The sequence below is a fragment of the Bison bison genome, unplaced genomic scaffold (genome assembly GCF_000754665.1).
Source record: "Bison bison bison isolate TAMUID 2011002044 unplaced genomic scaffold, Bison_UMD1.0 scf7180017864325, whole genome shotgun sequence".
Taxonomy (NCBI): Eukaryota; Metazoa; Chordata; class Mammalia; order Artiodactyla; family Bovidae; genus Bison; species Bison bison.
In genome coordinates, this window is record NW_011494897.1 from 4,145,445 (window position 1) to 4,162,184 (window position 16,740).

Consider the following 16,740-nt stretch of genomic DNA (forward strand, 5'->3'; position numbering starts at 1 on the left):
TTTTTCTTTCATCAGTGGCTTCTAGAGTAAATGAAATTTGATAGTTGAATCATCCATTTTGTTATCTGGTACAAATTCAATGCAGGCTTCCCAGGTGGCGCTAGTGGTAAAGAATCTCCCTGCCCATGCAGGAGACATTAGAGATGTGACCCTGGGTTGGGAAGCTCCCCTGGAGGAGGGCACGGCAACCCACGCCAGTATTCTTGCCTGGAGAATCCCATGAACAGAGGAGCCTGACAGGCTACAGTCAATGGGGCCGCGAACAGTCAGACACGATGAAGCAACTTAACATACATGCACGCACAGACTCAATGCATAAAGTTTCGGAGGACTCTGATCTGTTCTCAATCTATCTACTTCTACTCAACTTCTTACACTTCACAGCATAAAATAATTCATAACATCCAATAACATATTTTTCTATTCTACTTCTATGCCCCTACCCCCAAATGTAGCAAATCTCTCCTTGCAATAAATGTCTTATTTTTAAAAGTTTGTTATTATTAACTTATTTGAGTTTTCTACAAACCTGCACTTATTATCGGAGAAGGCAATGGCACCCCACTCCAGTACTCTTGCCTGGAAAATCCCATGGACAGAGGAGCCTGGTAGGCTGCAGTCCATGGGGTCGCTAAGAGTCAGACACAACTGAGTGACTTCACTTTTACTTTTCACTTTCATGCATTGGAGAAGGAAATGGCAACCCACTCCAGTGTTCTTGCCTGGAGAATCCCAGGGATGGCGGAGCCTGGTGGGCTGCCGTCTATGGGGTCGCACAGAGTCGGACACGACTGAATCGACTTAGCAGCAGCAGTAGCAGCACTTATAATTCCCAATATATTTACCAAATTTGGCTCTAGATGAATGGTAACTGTTTTTTAAAAGAAAAGGATAGAAAAGGATCAACAATGATTTTTTAAAAATGAATCTTTTTCAGATGTTGCTGTTGTTTGGTTGCTAAGTCATGTCTGACTCGTTGCAGCCCTATGGACTGCAGCACACCAGGCTTCCCTGTCCTTCATTATCCCCCAGAGTTTGTTCAGATTCGTGTCCACTGAGTCACTGATGCTACCTAACCATCTCATCCTCTGCCACTTCCTTCTTCTGCCTTCAATCTTTCCCAGCATCAAGGTCTTTCCCAGTGAGTCAGTTCTTCACATCAGGTGGCCAAAGTACTGGAGCTTCAGCTTCAGCATCAGTCCCTCCAATGAATATTCAGGACTGATTTCCTTTAGGATGGACTGGTTTGCTCTTCTTGGTGTCCAAGGGAGTCTCAAGAGTCTTCTTCAGCACAATTTTAAAGCATCAATTCCTTGGCACTCAGCCTTCTTTACATCCAACTCTCACATCCATACACGACTACTGGAAAAACCATAGCTTTGACTATATGGACCTTTGTTGGCAAAGTGATGTCTTTGCTTCTTAATCCTCTTCATATAAAACTTCACAAATTATAAGCTCTTACACAATACCTCATAAAACCAAACAGTTTAAAAAATTCTAGCTTAGACTATCATAATGAGAAGGGCAACATTACAGACTGAATCATAAGACTTGTCATGTAACTTTGAAGTAGGCAATGTTCAGACTTTTTCTAATTCTAGCAATTGTCTTACAAGTTCATGCTAAGGTCGGAATTAACAAATACTGGCCCAGGATCTCCAAAATACCTAGCAGATTGTTAATTGTTATTAAAGATTCAAAGGGCTAGGAGGAATACTCTAAAATTTCATAATCAAATGAATCAGACACTTGTTTTTCAATCAGAAGTCACTTACGAAGTGAAGACAATGAGCTGGATAGACGCTCACAAGCAGATGCTCCCTGTTCAGCAAAGAACTGCAAAAGTCTTTTGTATCTGAGGGTGTCTACATGTCTGCTCCATGCTCACTGGTCTATGTCTATATGTCTCAAGTTCAACATCTCAGGAGGGTTCTAAGTGGTCTGACAAATCACTGTTTCCCTCAGAGCACAGCCTTCATACCAAACTACTTTAAACCACTCATTCTTCAAACCATTTATCACTCACTCTTCATGCTAGCTGCCCTTTTTCTTGGGCTCCCAACACTGGCTCACCACTTGTGACTAGGGCAATGGTGTCAGGCCATTTCAGTGGAACCATTTATGGTACTTTTGGTCACCAGGGGTTATGGTTGTGACAGACATTCTCAGAGGTAAAAGACCCACTACACTATATATATATATATATTTTTTTTTCTCACTGGAGTTAATTCATGAGTAGTCAGCTGTAAAATATTACATTTATTGAATCATCATAATTATGGTTTAAGTGTATTTTCTGTAGGATCCTCATTTGTATTTTCCTTTTAGACTTGGAGAGTTTTGAACGAACCAGAGATGGTTCCAATTAAGGGGAAGGGAGAGAACAGAGAGAGAGAGAGAGAATGGGAAACACTTCAGAGGCTGAGAGATTTGAGCCAAGGTTATTCAGGTGCCATCAAAGTAGAATCCTGGATTCCATGCAGTGGGGTCTTCTATTCAACACACTTCACACCATAATCTCATTTTTACATTTTGTCTTGTTGTCTAAAATCAAAACAGCAAAATCAAAAGAATAAAAATAACAGGAGTTCTCAAATTCTCTATTTAAATATTCCTCACTTAGAGTTGGAGAAGGCAATGGCACCCCACTCCAGTACTCTTGCCTGGAAAATCCCATGGATGGAGGAGCCTGGTAGGCTGCAGTCCATGGGGTCGCTAAGAGTCGGGCACGACTGAGCAACTTCACTTTCATGCATTGGAGAAGGAAATGGCAACCCACTCCAGTGTTCTTGCCTGGAAAATCCCAGGCAAGACGGGGGAGCCTGGCGGGCTGCTGTCTATGGGGTTGCACAGAGTCGGACACGACTGAAGTGACTTAGCAGCAGCAGCACTTAGAGTTAAGCTCAGTTAAGGGTCTGAGCTGAACTGATCTGACTCATTTCTAAGCCTGCTAGAATCACCCTTTTCTCTGATCTCTGTCTATACCTCTGCAGGTCCTGGTCAACAGCATGGATGGTGTGTGCCCTTAGTCTCAGGGAGCACTCAGCCAGCCTGCCTGAGTCATAAAGGAACTACAGCAGAATGTCTTCCTAGAGGTAAGTGATTTGTTATATTATCTTTAGTCAAAGGATAAAAACACTACAGATATTTTGATTTTTGTTTTTTGTTTATCGCCAGTTCACTATAACTAAACTGAAAAGGCTTATGAATTCACATAGTGCCAACTTGAATGACCAGGTGCAGTAACTTTTCTTGTTGAAATAAAAATTTAACCCCAACAGGCACATACGTAGCTTCTATACCTGATTCTTACTCTCCCCTCATGTATCATCCTTTTTCCTTACACAGCTGCTGAGACCTTATTTCCTTTGGGGGGAAAAAAATGGGATTTCACCCTTTTCCTAATTCAGGTACTAACTAAACTTCTTTTTCTTAGTGATTTGAGTCAAGCCCATGCCAAATTCTTATGAAAAGAGGAACCAAGTACACTGCTTTTCACACTAACAAATAATTCCATTAAAATACATCTCATATGGCCTCACAATTGCACTTTTTAGCAGAATGATAGCCTGGGCCAAAGCCCATCACAAAAAAAGACATGAGAAAAGTGAAAAGCTCATCACGCCAGAAAACTCACACTGATGTTGGACTAACCAATGAGTTCATCTTATGGTGCTAATTTTTCTCCATTCTAGCCTTTAAAGAGATGCTTCCACCTGGAAAGATGAATGGAACTTAAAAGATGGTGGAGTGAGCTGATGGGATACAGTACCTTCTGATTTAGACAAAGGTGCCTTTTGGAAACTATCAAAGTTTCCAAAAGTAAGTGGTTACACAGAAAAATTAAAGAAATTAAATGGAATCATCCTAATCAGGGAGTAGATTTTAAAATATATGTGTAATATATGTGTGTTTAAAATCTAACCTCACTCTGAGCAATTTCAGAGGCTGAAGTCTTACTGCATTAATCATAACGGTTAGGTGTGGGCTCTGCTTATCCTAAACTCAGACAGGCTAAAAGGAAGGGAGATTAATCTGATAAAGGCATCAGTACTTCTAATCGGACTGATGGGAAAGTGTAATACGGGTGTATGAGATGAGACAATATTGGGTGAATTATAGCGAAGTGATGAACTACCTTGAAGCTGAAGCAATCAAATAGATAGCTCTCAAAATTACCAAGGCATCTTTATTCAACACTTCGGGACAAGTATTCCCAACTCAGCCTTCTTTACAAAGAGCAGAAGCACTTTGTTGTATTTGGTGAAATGAAATCTTAATAGAAGAGCATCGGCTAAGGCTGCTACCCATCACTTACCAAAATTAAATGCTAGATATTAATTTCCTTTCTAAGAGGAGGAGATGACATTTTGATATTATTTTCAATTCACAAAATAGTTAAAAATCCCAGAGAAGAGTGAATGAACAGTTTTTAAAAATGTCTCTCACATATTTGTGCATTGTGCACTCTTTTTAATTAAAAGGAATGTGAAACATTTGTTGCTCATCCTTGTCTTATAAATAATTTAACAAGCCATTATTTTGTATTCAGAAAAAAAAAGATAATTGTCTATAAATTATTATGATTGAGTACAATAAAGTCAAGATATCTTGTAATTGGTAGGGAAGAGCAAGTAGTTCCTTCTGGAGTATTTTGTTTTGCTCCTGTCTGACTAGATAAAAATTTCAAAAAATGAGACCATAAAGAAATAGCCCCCTAAAAGCTACCCCTAATCTCACTATCAAGAGATAACTACCGTTAACAGTTTTGCCTTACACAAATGCATACATACATACGTAATATATAAATAAGCACAGGCAATTCTGTCTTATATATATACATATACATTACATATATGCGTGATGTGTACACACACATGCATGCACATATATATATTTAATGAAATCAGACTACACAGTTATCTTTGAATCCAGCTTTCTTTTCTTAAAAATATATTGTAGGCATTTTTTCAAATAATAGGGAAAGATCTATGTTAACATATTTAACAATGTCACAGTACTACATTTTATGTGTCTATCATTTAACTTTATACTAGTAAATGCTTCCCTGGTGGCTCAGATGGTAAAGAATTTGCCTGTAATGCAGGAGACTTGGGTTCGATCCCTGGGTTGGGAAGATCCCCTGGAGAAGGGAATGGCTACCCACTCCAGTATTCTGGCCTGGAGAATTCCATGGACAGAGGAGCCTGGTAGGCTACAGTCCATGGGGTCACAAAGAGTCAGACATGACTGAGCAACTTCACTCACATACCAGTGAATATTCAAGTTGTTTTCAACCTTGCCACTATGAACAGGATACATCTTTGATTTAAAACCTGAAGTCATACAAATATGAAAAATTTTATTTAGGCTACTTCATGCTGTGAAACATGAATACTAGACAAATACTCCAATGAGTAATGATACTTTATAAACCTTGAAACTGTAATCCCACTTGGCATTATATGTATGTTTTTCTATTAGCTCAGAATATTTCATATTTCCTCTAGTGTATTCCTTTGGAGGAGTCACAGAGTGGTTATTGCTCTCTGCATTTAACTATTGACTTCCGGTTGAAGCATCCAATTATAAATGGGAGAGAGGAAACTAACTAAGTCTGAGGAACATAGTTGCTTGTATCTATTTTGTGTTCTTTCCAACAGACCACAGCCTTCCCCAGCTGTTCTTGGTGTGGGAGGACCCTGGGGAATTAACTAGCCTGATTCCACATTCCTGTCTCTTTGCTTCAACTGTAGTGCTCTATTCTGTCTTCATCCAATATCTCATTTAACTTTGGCTGAAAATGTCAGAATACCTCTGATTAGGCTTCCTTCGACTGTAATCACTTCTGTACCCTAAAACACCTTAGATTAATTAAATGCAGTATTCATTGAGAGTTTATTTTGTGATCTTGAATTTTATGTGGCGATCTATGTTCTCTAGTCTGCAAACTGCTCATCAGAGACCCAAGATGCTATTTACTTGAAATTCCCTAAAGGTAACTCGCAATTTAAATAACACATATTGAATATAGTATTTTAAACAATACTGTACCATACAGTAATGAGAAATATTTTAGGTTGTGGATACCATCAATACTTTCTCGTTGTATTATGTAAAACTATTTATCTACTGTTTTAATTAATTTAAAGAGGAAGGTCCTTCAGGTATTAGTTCTACTTTGAATTTATTTTGAAGAGATTTGAAATACAAAATCCATGATTTTCAAATGTTGAAAACCATTAGACTAGAATGAAAGTAATATATGGAGCTGTATTTCATAAATTATAGTAGCGTGGTTTTTTAAATGCTTCATAGTTAAGTCAATCTCATTTGATTTTTTATATTATTTACTATAGTAGTTTTTGAAGTACCTTTTAGTAAAAATGCATACCTTTATACAATTTGTCCAGCTTTTGAATACATTTTTCCATATTTTGAGAAGAGATCAAATGATGGCAATACAGTTTGGAAATCCTAGGAGGAAAAAGATCAACAATTACCAAATAGGTCTTAACTGATTTACAGTATTTTGTTATAATTTATATTAAACTGCTAGATAGATATCATCTAACTGCACAGCAAACCTCCCATCACATCCACACACACACAAAACAAAATTAGCAGTTAATTTTTATTAGTTGAAAGCCAGATACATGAAGCTTTCTTAAGCACATAGTTTTGTTTTGTTTTTTAAGTTTTTAAGACTGCGTGGATCACAACAAACTGTGGGAAATTCTTAATAAGATGGGAATACCAGACCACCTTACCTGTCTCCTGAGAAACCTGTGTGCAGGTCAAGCAGCAACAGTTAGAACTGAACACTGAACAACTGACTGGTTGAAAACTGGGAAAGAAGTATGACAAGGCAGTATACTGGCACCCTATTTAACTTATATGAAGAATACATCAGATGAAATGCCGGGCTGGAAGCATCACAAGCTGGAATCAAGACTGCCAGGAGAAATATCAACAACCTCAGATATGCAGATATGATATCATTATGTGTATATGGCCGGAAGCAAAGAAGAACTAAAGGGCCTCTTGATGAAGGTGAAAGAGAAGAGTGAAAAAGCTGGCTTAAAACTCAACAGTCATAAAACTAAGATCATGGCATCCAGTGCCATCACCTCATGGCAAACAGGAGAAAAAGTAGAAACAGGGACAGATTTTATTTTCTTGGGCTCCAAAATCACTGCAGATTGTGACTGCAGCCATGAAATTAAAAGATACCAGCTCCTTGGAAGGAAAGCTATGACAAGCCTAGAGAGTGCATTAAAAAGCAGAGATATCACTTTGCCAACAAAGGTCCATATAGTCAAAGCTATGGTTTTTCTAGTAGTCATGTACAGATATGAGAAAAAAAAAAGTGAAAATATTAGTCATTCAGTTGTGTCTTACACTTTGTGACCCCATGGGCTGTAGCCTGCCAGGAATGTTCCATGGAATTCTCCAGGCAAGAATACTGGAGTGGGTAGCCATTCTCTACTCCAGAGGATCTTTCCAACCCAGGGATCAAACCCAGTCTTCTGCACTGCAGACAGATTCTTTACCATCTGAGCCACCAGGGAAGCCCATGGATGTGAGAGTTGGACCATAAAGAAGACTGAGCACTGAAGAACTGATGCTTTCTAACTGTGGTGCTGCAGAAGACTCTTGAGAGTCCCTTGGACAGCAAGGAGATTAAACCAGTCAATCCTAAAGGAAATCAACCCTGAACATTCATTGGAAGGACTGATGCTGAAGATGAAGCTCCAATACTTTGGCTAGCCGATGTAAAGAGCTGACTTATTGGAAAAGATCCTATTGCTGGGAAAGACTGAAGGCAGGAGGAGAAGGGAGTGACAGAGGATGAGATGGTTGGACAGTATTACAGACTCAATGGACATAAGTTTGAGCAAACTCCGGGAGATAGTGAAGGACAGGGAAGCCTGGCGTGCTGCAGTACATCAGGTCACAAAGAGCTGGACATGATTTAGTGACTAAACAACAACAGCCAACTAACAATGTTGTGATAGTTTCACACGCACAGCAAAGTGACTCAGCCACACATATACATGTATCCATTCTCCACCAAATTTCCCTCCCCTTCAGGCTGCCACATAACATTGAGCAGAGTCCCCTGTACAGTAGGACCTTGTTCATTATCCATTTTAGTATAGCAGTGTGAACATGTCCATACCAAACTCCCTAACTCTCCCTTCCGGTAACCATAAGTTCATTCTCTAAGCCTGTGAGTCAAATACATAGTTTTTAAGAGTTGTAGATGACAGCCTGGAGAACTTCTGAGCAACACAATGGCATGGGCCCCTGTCTGCATAGAGCTCACAGTCTACATGTTTTACCTTGACCTGGACAATGGTGGATTTAGCTCCTTTGGTGACACAATTTTTCTTCTGCATTTCCCCTCAATGAATTGTCTCTAGCAAAACCCCTGTTTACTGAACATGTTACTTCTCAGTCTTTATACTTAGAGATGCCTCCACCTCAATGGCTTTATCTCTGTATCCTCATGGTTCATTCCTCCCTTTCATCACATCCCTGTTCAAAGAGACCTTTTGTGACTACCTGCACATAAAACAATACCCCTGAAATGCTCTATTATTTTAAATGGTCCTATTTTCTTCACAGCTATTACTACTCTTTAATACTGTATATTTATTTTGTGTCCTGCATGAGATTATAAGCTTCATTCGGGGAAGTGCCCTGTTTTGTGCAAAAGAGTATTTGCTGACTGAATGAATGAAAAGGGAAGGGTGTTACATCCAAATACTTAAAACAGAGGGACACTTGCAGTAAGTATCACAGAACTGATTCACACAAATGCTGAGGAAGTGCGGAAGGAAGAGAGGACAAATCATTTTTTGTTGAGTAACCAGAGAAGCAGCATTTGACTGAGAACAGAAACGAATGCTTTTCAGGCATGTTAAACTGGCAGTCATTAGAGAGGTGAAACACTAAATGGACAGTGGATTTTGTAAGTAAGTGGTCAGACCATATAAAAGCATATGTTTCTCCTTTGCAAAGGATGTTTATCCTCAATGGAAATGATTCGGGGTAATTTTATTTAAGAAAACCTCCGAAGGAAGGACCTCTGCCCAGGGTCGACCTCTTTAGAGGGTTCCTGCATTCCAAACATACAGAAAATAAGTGTATTGAAGAATATGCAGGAACCTTTGTCACTAGTGATCTGGCTCTCCCCTCTGGTACAATAGAGCCCCAACTCTAAGTATCGACTTCTATGAATAACGCTATTCAGGCCCCAGGGAAAAGCCCCACATCTGTTGCTTTGTGTTTATGGAACAAAAGCGACTAAGCCCAAGTGACATGAAGGACAAGAGGTTGTAACAGACACTGCTTTAGAGTATGAAAAAAATCTGCGTGACAAAAATGCTTAAGTAAAAGACAAATTCATTAGTTTGAGCAAAATCCTTCCTTTTGGATAGCATGAACGCAACAGAACTTTATATAATGAAGTATTATTTTCTTGGGGTGCTGAAATCCATATTCTGGCTTTCTTTCTATTTGATACTGTGATTCTAGGGGCACTCAGTAATCGATGTAGCATTTGCAAGAGTTGCACATGACACAGAGGGTATATTTTGAGATAGTAAGTAATTCATATTACTTTTAAACTTGAATGTCTGAGGGTAGGCATATGCGTGAAGCATTACTGTGATTTTTTACCGTTAGCAATGATGAATCCTGAAGACGAGAATAATGAACAACTTGTTCTATAAATATTTATGTGCAACAATAATCTAGGTTTCAAGACAGTAAATGAAAAGGTTAGTTTTGTGCAAATGATCTTAAACTTTTGATAATTGTAGCTATGTTTTTAATATATATTTTTATAACTGTATTTATATATTTAGTTTTGGCTGTGCTGGGTCTTCCTTGATGCACAGGCTTTTCTCTGGTTTTGGAGAGTGGCGGCTACTCTCGAGTTGCGGTGATTGGGCTTCACGTTGTAGTGGCTTCTCTTGTTCTAGAGCGCAGGCTCTAGGGCGTGTTAGCTTCAGTAGCTGTAGCACATGGGCTCAGCGGCTGCCGTTCCAGGGCTCTAGAACTCAGGCTCAAATTCTATTAGCAGCTCTGCGGCATGCAGGATCTTCCAGGACCAGGGATTGAACGCATGTTGCCTTCATTGGCAGGTGGATTCTTTATCACTGAGCCACCAGGGAAGCCACAGCTATGTTTTTTATCTTATTATAACAAACAATTTTTGTTATTTAAAATGTTTATTTCTAATTTTTTCCTCTTTTAAAAAAATGAAATATAATTGATTTATAATACTCTATCAGTTTTAGGTATACAGCATGCTGCTACTGCTGCTGCTAAGTCACTTCAGTCGTGTCCAACTCTGTGCGACCCCATAGACGGCAGCCACCAGGCTCCCCCGTCCCTGGGATTCTCCAGACAAGAACACTGGAGTGGGTTGCCATTTCCTTCTCCAATGCATGAAAGTGAAAAGTGAAAGTGAAGTCGCTCAGTCGTGTCCGACTCTCAGCGACCCCATGGACTGCAGCCTACCAGGCTCCTCCGTCCATGGGATTTTCCAGGCGAGAGTACTGGAGTGGGGTGTCATCGCCTTCTCCATACAGCATAGTGATTCAGTATTTATACAGATTATACTCCATTAAAAGTTATTATAAGATACTGAGTATAATTCCATGTGCTATACCATATATCCTGTTGCTTATCTGTTTTACAATAGTATTTAGTGTCTCTTGATTCTCTACTCCTAGTTTTCCCCTCTCCTTCCCTCTCCCCTTTAGCAACCGGTGGTCGTTTTCTCCATCTGTAAGTCTGTTTTTGTTTTGTGCATACTTTTTTTGTATTATTTTTAGCTTATGCATATAAATGATACCATATAGTATTTTTCTTTTACTGTCTGATATCCATTAGAAATACATTTCTACATGAAATGAGGAACATTAGAGAATAAATAGATGAAGGGAAAGATCTTAATTAATCTTACAAATAACAGTCTTGTTCAAAATAATAACAACAACAATGTAATCAGTGATTATAGCTTATGGATAAGATAAATAAATGACAACAATATTATAGGGAATGGGAGGGAGGAGCTGGGAATAATCTGTTAAAAGGTAGGTGAACTGCCCATGAAATAATATAGTGTTATTTGAAAGAGGACTTGGATTAGTCATAAATGTATATTCCAAACTCTAGAGTAACCACTAAAAAAAATTTTTTTAAGAAGTAGAATTGATGTGCTAAGAGGAGAAAAAAATGAAATCATATAAATGCTAAATTAAAACTAGCAAAGCCAGAAAGAGTGGAAGGCAAAACCAAAACAAAAAACGAACAAAGAACAAGGTAATGAATGGAAAACAGATATAAATACATAGATATTAATCCAATTATATTAATATCACTTTACGTGTGATTTTAAATATACTAATAAATAGTATATTTAAATAAACTAATAAAAGGCAGTTACTGTGGATACAAAACAAGACCCAACTATATAGTGGGTACATGAAACCTGTATGCTGTGCTTAGTCACTCAGTCGTGTCCGACTCTTTGTGACCCTTTGGACTGCAGCCCACCAGGCTCTTCTGTCCATGGGACTTTTCAGGCAAGAATACTGGAGTGGGTTGCCATTTCCATCTGAGCTATCAGGGAAGCCCATATGAAACCTACTTTAAATTAAAAAAAAAACAGATTAAAAGTGAAGGGATGGGGAAAGATATACCATCTAACATTAATTAAAAGAAAGTTGAAGTAGACACATTAATTTCAGACAAAACAGACTTCACGATGAGAATTATCTGGAATAAAGACAGGCATTACATGATAAAGGGGTCAATTCTGGAAGAAGACATAACTGTCCTTAATGTGTATGTACCTAACAACAGAGCATCAAAATATATGAAGTAAAAACTAATAGAACTGCAAGAAACGATAGACAAATTCGCTACTGTAATTGGAGTCTTCAATACTGCTTTATAAATAACTGACAGACCCAGCAGGCAGAATGTCAGTAAGGATACAATTGAACTGAACAGCACCGTCACTCAACTGGATGTAACTGGCATTTATAGACTTCTTCATCCAACAATAACCACACACTCTTCTCAAGCTCTCATGGACTATTCACCAAGATAGATCACATTCTGAGCCATAAATCGTACCTCAACAATTTCAAAACAGTAGACATCATACAAAGTATGCTTTTAGACCATGATGAAATTAAACTGAAAATTAATACCAAAAAGACAGTGTAAAATTTCTGGATATATTTGGAGATTAAATAACACACTACTAAATAGTATATAGTCAAAGAAAAAAAATGTCAAGAAAAAAATATTTTGAGTTAAAACTAAAATACAACCTGTCAAAATTTGTGGGATGCAGCAAAAGCAGTGTCTAGAGGGAAATTTAAACAGTGAAGTCATATAGTAGAGAAGATGAAAGATCTCGAGTCATTAACCTAAGCTTCCACTTAGAAACTAGAAGCTAGTTTCTAGGAAACTAGGAAAAGCGTAGATTAAACCCAAAGTAAGCCAAAGAAAATAAAATCAGAGTCGAATCTGAAAACAGGAAATCAATAGAAAAAAAAATCAGCAAAACAAAAACTAGTTCTTTCAAAAGTGACAAATACCTAGTCAGGCTAAGAAAAAAGAAAGAAGATACGACTTACAAATATTAGAAATGAAAGCTGAACCATCACTACTGATCCCACAACATTAAAAGGATAATAAAGGAATGTTATGAACAACTCTGTTCATAAATTTGATAACTTAGGTGAAATGAACCAGTCAAGGAAGTCACAGTCTACTAAAACTCAAACAGGAGAAATAATCTGAATAGGTCTATATTTATTTGTAAAAAATGAATAAATAATTAAAAACTTTCCAAAACAGGCCCAGATGATTTCACTGGTGAATGATACCAAACAAAGAAGAAACGATACCAATTCTTTGTAATTCCTTTCAGAGTACAGAAGCACGGGAAGCACTTTCTAATTCATTCTGCTTCATCATCTATAAAACGGAGATATCTTGCACGATTGGTATGAGGATTAAATAGGATAAAACACTTGGCATTTGCCATTAGTTTCTTCCTCTGCCTTTCATTCAAGGGTAAAAATCTGCTCATATTCTATCCACCATGTGCTTTTAAAAGTTAAATAAACTCCATTTACACATATGAGAGACTGATTATGGTACAATAATGTAGTGAAACAGGACTGAAAGAATTTTGATCATATCTTCCATCAGTAAAAATATTTTAAGCATCCTCAATATATTTTGGAGAAGGCAATGGCACCCCACTCCAGTACTCCTGCCTGGAAAATCCCGTGGACAGAGGAGCCTGGTAGGCTGCAGTCCATGGGGTTGCACAGAGTCGGACGTGACTGAGCGACTTCACTTTCACTTTTCAATTTCATGCATTGGAGAAGGAAATGGCAACCCACTCCAGTGTTCTTGCCTGGAGAATCCCAGGGACAGGGGAGCCTGGTGGGCTGCTGTCTATGGGGTCGCACAGAGTCAGACACGACTGAAGCAACTTAGCAGCAGCAATATATTTTGGTTATCTGTTTGAAATTATATATGTGTAAATACAATGTGAAATAGACATACAAATGTGATAAAAATAAATAGGAGCTGTAATATTTTCTTCCTTCATTCCTTTGGATATTTTTGTGTACTTAGTTCTGGGTCCTTCTAATATAATGAGTGAGACAATAATGAATTCTGTGATATACTTTAACCTGTATGTTGCACTAACATTTGAACATCTACAGTGTATCAGCACCCTGCTACATAGCTTCCAACTAACGGTAAAACAAAGGGCTTCCCTGGTGGCTCAGCAGTAAAGAATATGCCTGCAATGTAAGAGACCTGGGTTCAATCCCTGAGTCTGGAAGATGCCCTGGAGAAAGAAACGGCAACCCACTCCAGTATTCTCACCTGGGAAATCCCATGGACAGAGGAGCCAAGCAGGCTAAAGCCCATGGGGTTACAAAGAGTCGGACATGACTTCGCAACTAAACAACAGTGGTAACCAAAACTTAGCTGTGTCTTCCCAGGATCCCTCACAGGGAAGTGGGAGAGCCAGACAATAGGCATTGAGAGTTGTGTAGATAAACAAGGACTGACTCTTCAAGTACCTGTACTTTACATCCCGTAATAGAAAATCTTTCACAAATTCTTTATCATTCTTATTTTATTTGAAACCCTACTTTCTATTGAAAGTGAAAGTTGCTCAGTCCTATCTGACTCTTTGTGACCCCATGGACTATAGAGTCCATGGAATTCTCCAGGCCAGAATACTGGAGTGGGTAGCCTTTCCCTTCTCCAGGGGATCTTCCCAACCCAGGGATCAAACCCAGGTCTCCTGCATTGCAAGCAGATTCTTTACCAGCTGAGCCACAGGGAAGCCCACTTTCTTACCTGGCCCTATTGAACCAATGACTGTTATCTCTGATATAGAAAGAGCTGGATTCGCCATTAAGTCAGCTTTGTTCAGTCGCTAAGTCATGTTCAACTCTTTGTGACCCCATGGACTGCAGCACGCCAGGTTCCCTGTCCTTTACTATCTCCCAGAGTTTGCTCAGACTCATGTCCATTGAGTCGGTGATGCCATCCAACCAGCTTTGGTTTCAGAAAAAATCGGGTGCTGGTTCTCATTTGTTTATAATATGCCTCAAATATATAAACAGACCACCCTGCCCTGGGAAACTATTTATTAGTTCAAGAAACCACCAGCACAACACTTGTGCATTGTCACTTTTGAAATGGGGGGTGAGGGACGGCTTTTCTGAAAAATAACCTCATCAAGGAAAAACACTGGGGATGTAATTCTAAATCCTGCCACAGCCCTTGCTTGCCAGAGCAGACAGCTTTTGCCATTAGGATGCCCAGCCAAACACAAATAATCCACTGCCAAAATGAGCTCCTTGGGACAATTTAGGACTCTTTGGAAGTGAACGGCTCTTTGAGCTGGAATGCAGCCCAGGTCCATTTTCAAACCCAAGTCAAAATGACAAAGAGCAAATTTCCTGGGCCACTCACCCTCAAAGTGTAAGATTACTTTAGGTTGGCAGCTGTGCTGTTTATCTAGTTATTTAAGGCTTTTCATCAGATACTCACAACCAGCTTCAATGTTGGTAAGCAGGGCAGAGCTGATACACTAAAGTAGAAAAAACCTCCAAGAGTAAAAGGGAAGGATGGAAACCAAAGGTTATGCACACATTGGTCAGCTTAAAATATTCTTTTTACATATTCATATTGCAAAGATTTTCCTTAGAGCTAAACACACACACACACACACATACACACACACACAGAGAAAAAAGGAGAATGGCAAGAACTTTCAGCTGACTAGACAATACAGGAAAATATTTCCTGAAAGAGACCACAGTTAAGTCTGGGTAGTACTTGGGATTTTCCATAGTCTATAAACAAGAGTTTATTGGCAGGTTGAAAGATCACCCAGAATTATTCCTGCATGATCAAGCCTTGCTCTCATGACACGCAGAAAAGTCTGTGATGGCCCGAACATCTCCATTGTTTTGACAAAGAACATTCGTGCAATGGCTAAGAGTTCTAAGAGTTACTCTTTTTTTTTTCTGTTCACTATGAGTTTTCAGAAAGACATCCCAAAACAGTCTCTATTATTGTGCTCTTTTCAGCTCCCTTGTTTAGGATTTATTAAGTATTCATTCAATTAAATCATTTGTATATGTTTCCAAACAGCTTTTAGCTGAGTTGACAATACAACATCAATCTGAACCTAGAAAGGTAACCAAGTTCATCTGTCTGTTATGTCATGCTAGGAGTCTCACCGAGGGTATTTGTAAGGGTTCTTTGAGAACTTTAGGAGTTCTGTTCTGAGGCGGGTTCACTTTGGAGCTAAGCTGCCAGGGTGCTTGTTTCCTTGTTTGAAAGACAGAGATGAAATGATATAAAAATAATGACAGCCCACTCACAGGGCTGTTATTAGGATTACAAGAGTGCATGCTGCTGCTGCTGCTGTTAAGTCGCTTCAGTCGTGTCAGACTCTGTGCGACCCCAGAGACGGCAGCCCACCAGGCTTCCCCATCCCTGGGATTCTCCAGGCAAGAACACTGGAGTGGGTTGCCATTTCCTTCTCCAATGCATGAAAGTGAAAAGTGAAAGTGAAATCACTCAGTCATGTCAGACTCTTCGCAACCCCATGGACTACAGCCTACCAGGCTCCTCCATCCATGGGATTTTCCAGGCAAGAGTACTGGAGTGGGGTGCCATTGCCTTCTCCAACAAGAGTGCATAGGTAGGTTTAAAGATCCCTCAGTCATGTCTGACTCTTTGCGACCCCATAGACTGTAGCTCGCTAGGCTCCTCTGTCCATGGAATTCTCCAGGCAAGAATACTGGAGTGGGTTGCCATTTCCTTCTCCATTACGCTTACATGAGTTCATATTTACAAAGCAATTAAAACACTGTCTGGTATATAGCAAGTACTCAGTGTTAGCTATTTTCAGATAAGAAACTCTCAAAAACCCTTTAACTTTTATAAAAAGTAGTTGTGGAAAAATAACCCTAAACAGTTGCTTATTCAAAGGTCATTTATCTTTGGCTTCAGCGTGCCTATTCTTATTTATAAGTAGGTACATCTAAATTCTAAAGTTGTATATTTGAGTTACTTTTAATTCTTTTTCCATTTTTATATGTTTCTTTTCCTTAACAGTTTTATCTTGTTCTTATTTAGTGCACACTCCTTTCC

The 16,740-nt window shown here is 38.9% G+C and overlaps 1 protein-coding gene across 2 annotated transcripts in view; it reads right to left on the reverse strand.

Annotated features, from left to right (window-relative positions):
• Positions 1-2,290: 2,290 nt before the first annotated feature.
• The window catches only part of SPATA17 (spermatogenesis associated 17), a 228,536-nt gene continuing 214,086 nt past the window's right edge, over positions 2,291-16,740 (reverse strand). For both annotated transcript variants that reach the window (XM_010853276.1, XM_010853277.1), the window contains 2 exons: positions 6,398-6,480; positions 2,291-2,547 (listed from right to left, as the gene is read on the reverse strand). In XM_010853276.1, the coding sequence (XP_010851578.1) occupies positions 6,400-6,480 (81 nt within the window). In that variant the 3' untranslated portion in view covers positions 2,291-2,547; positions 6,398-6,399. The remainder of the gene's footprint in view (positions 2,548-6,397; positions 6,481-16,740) is intronic.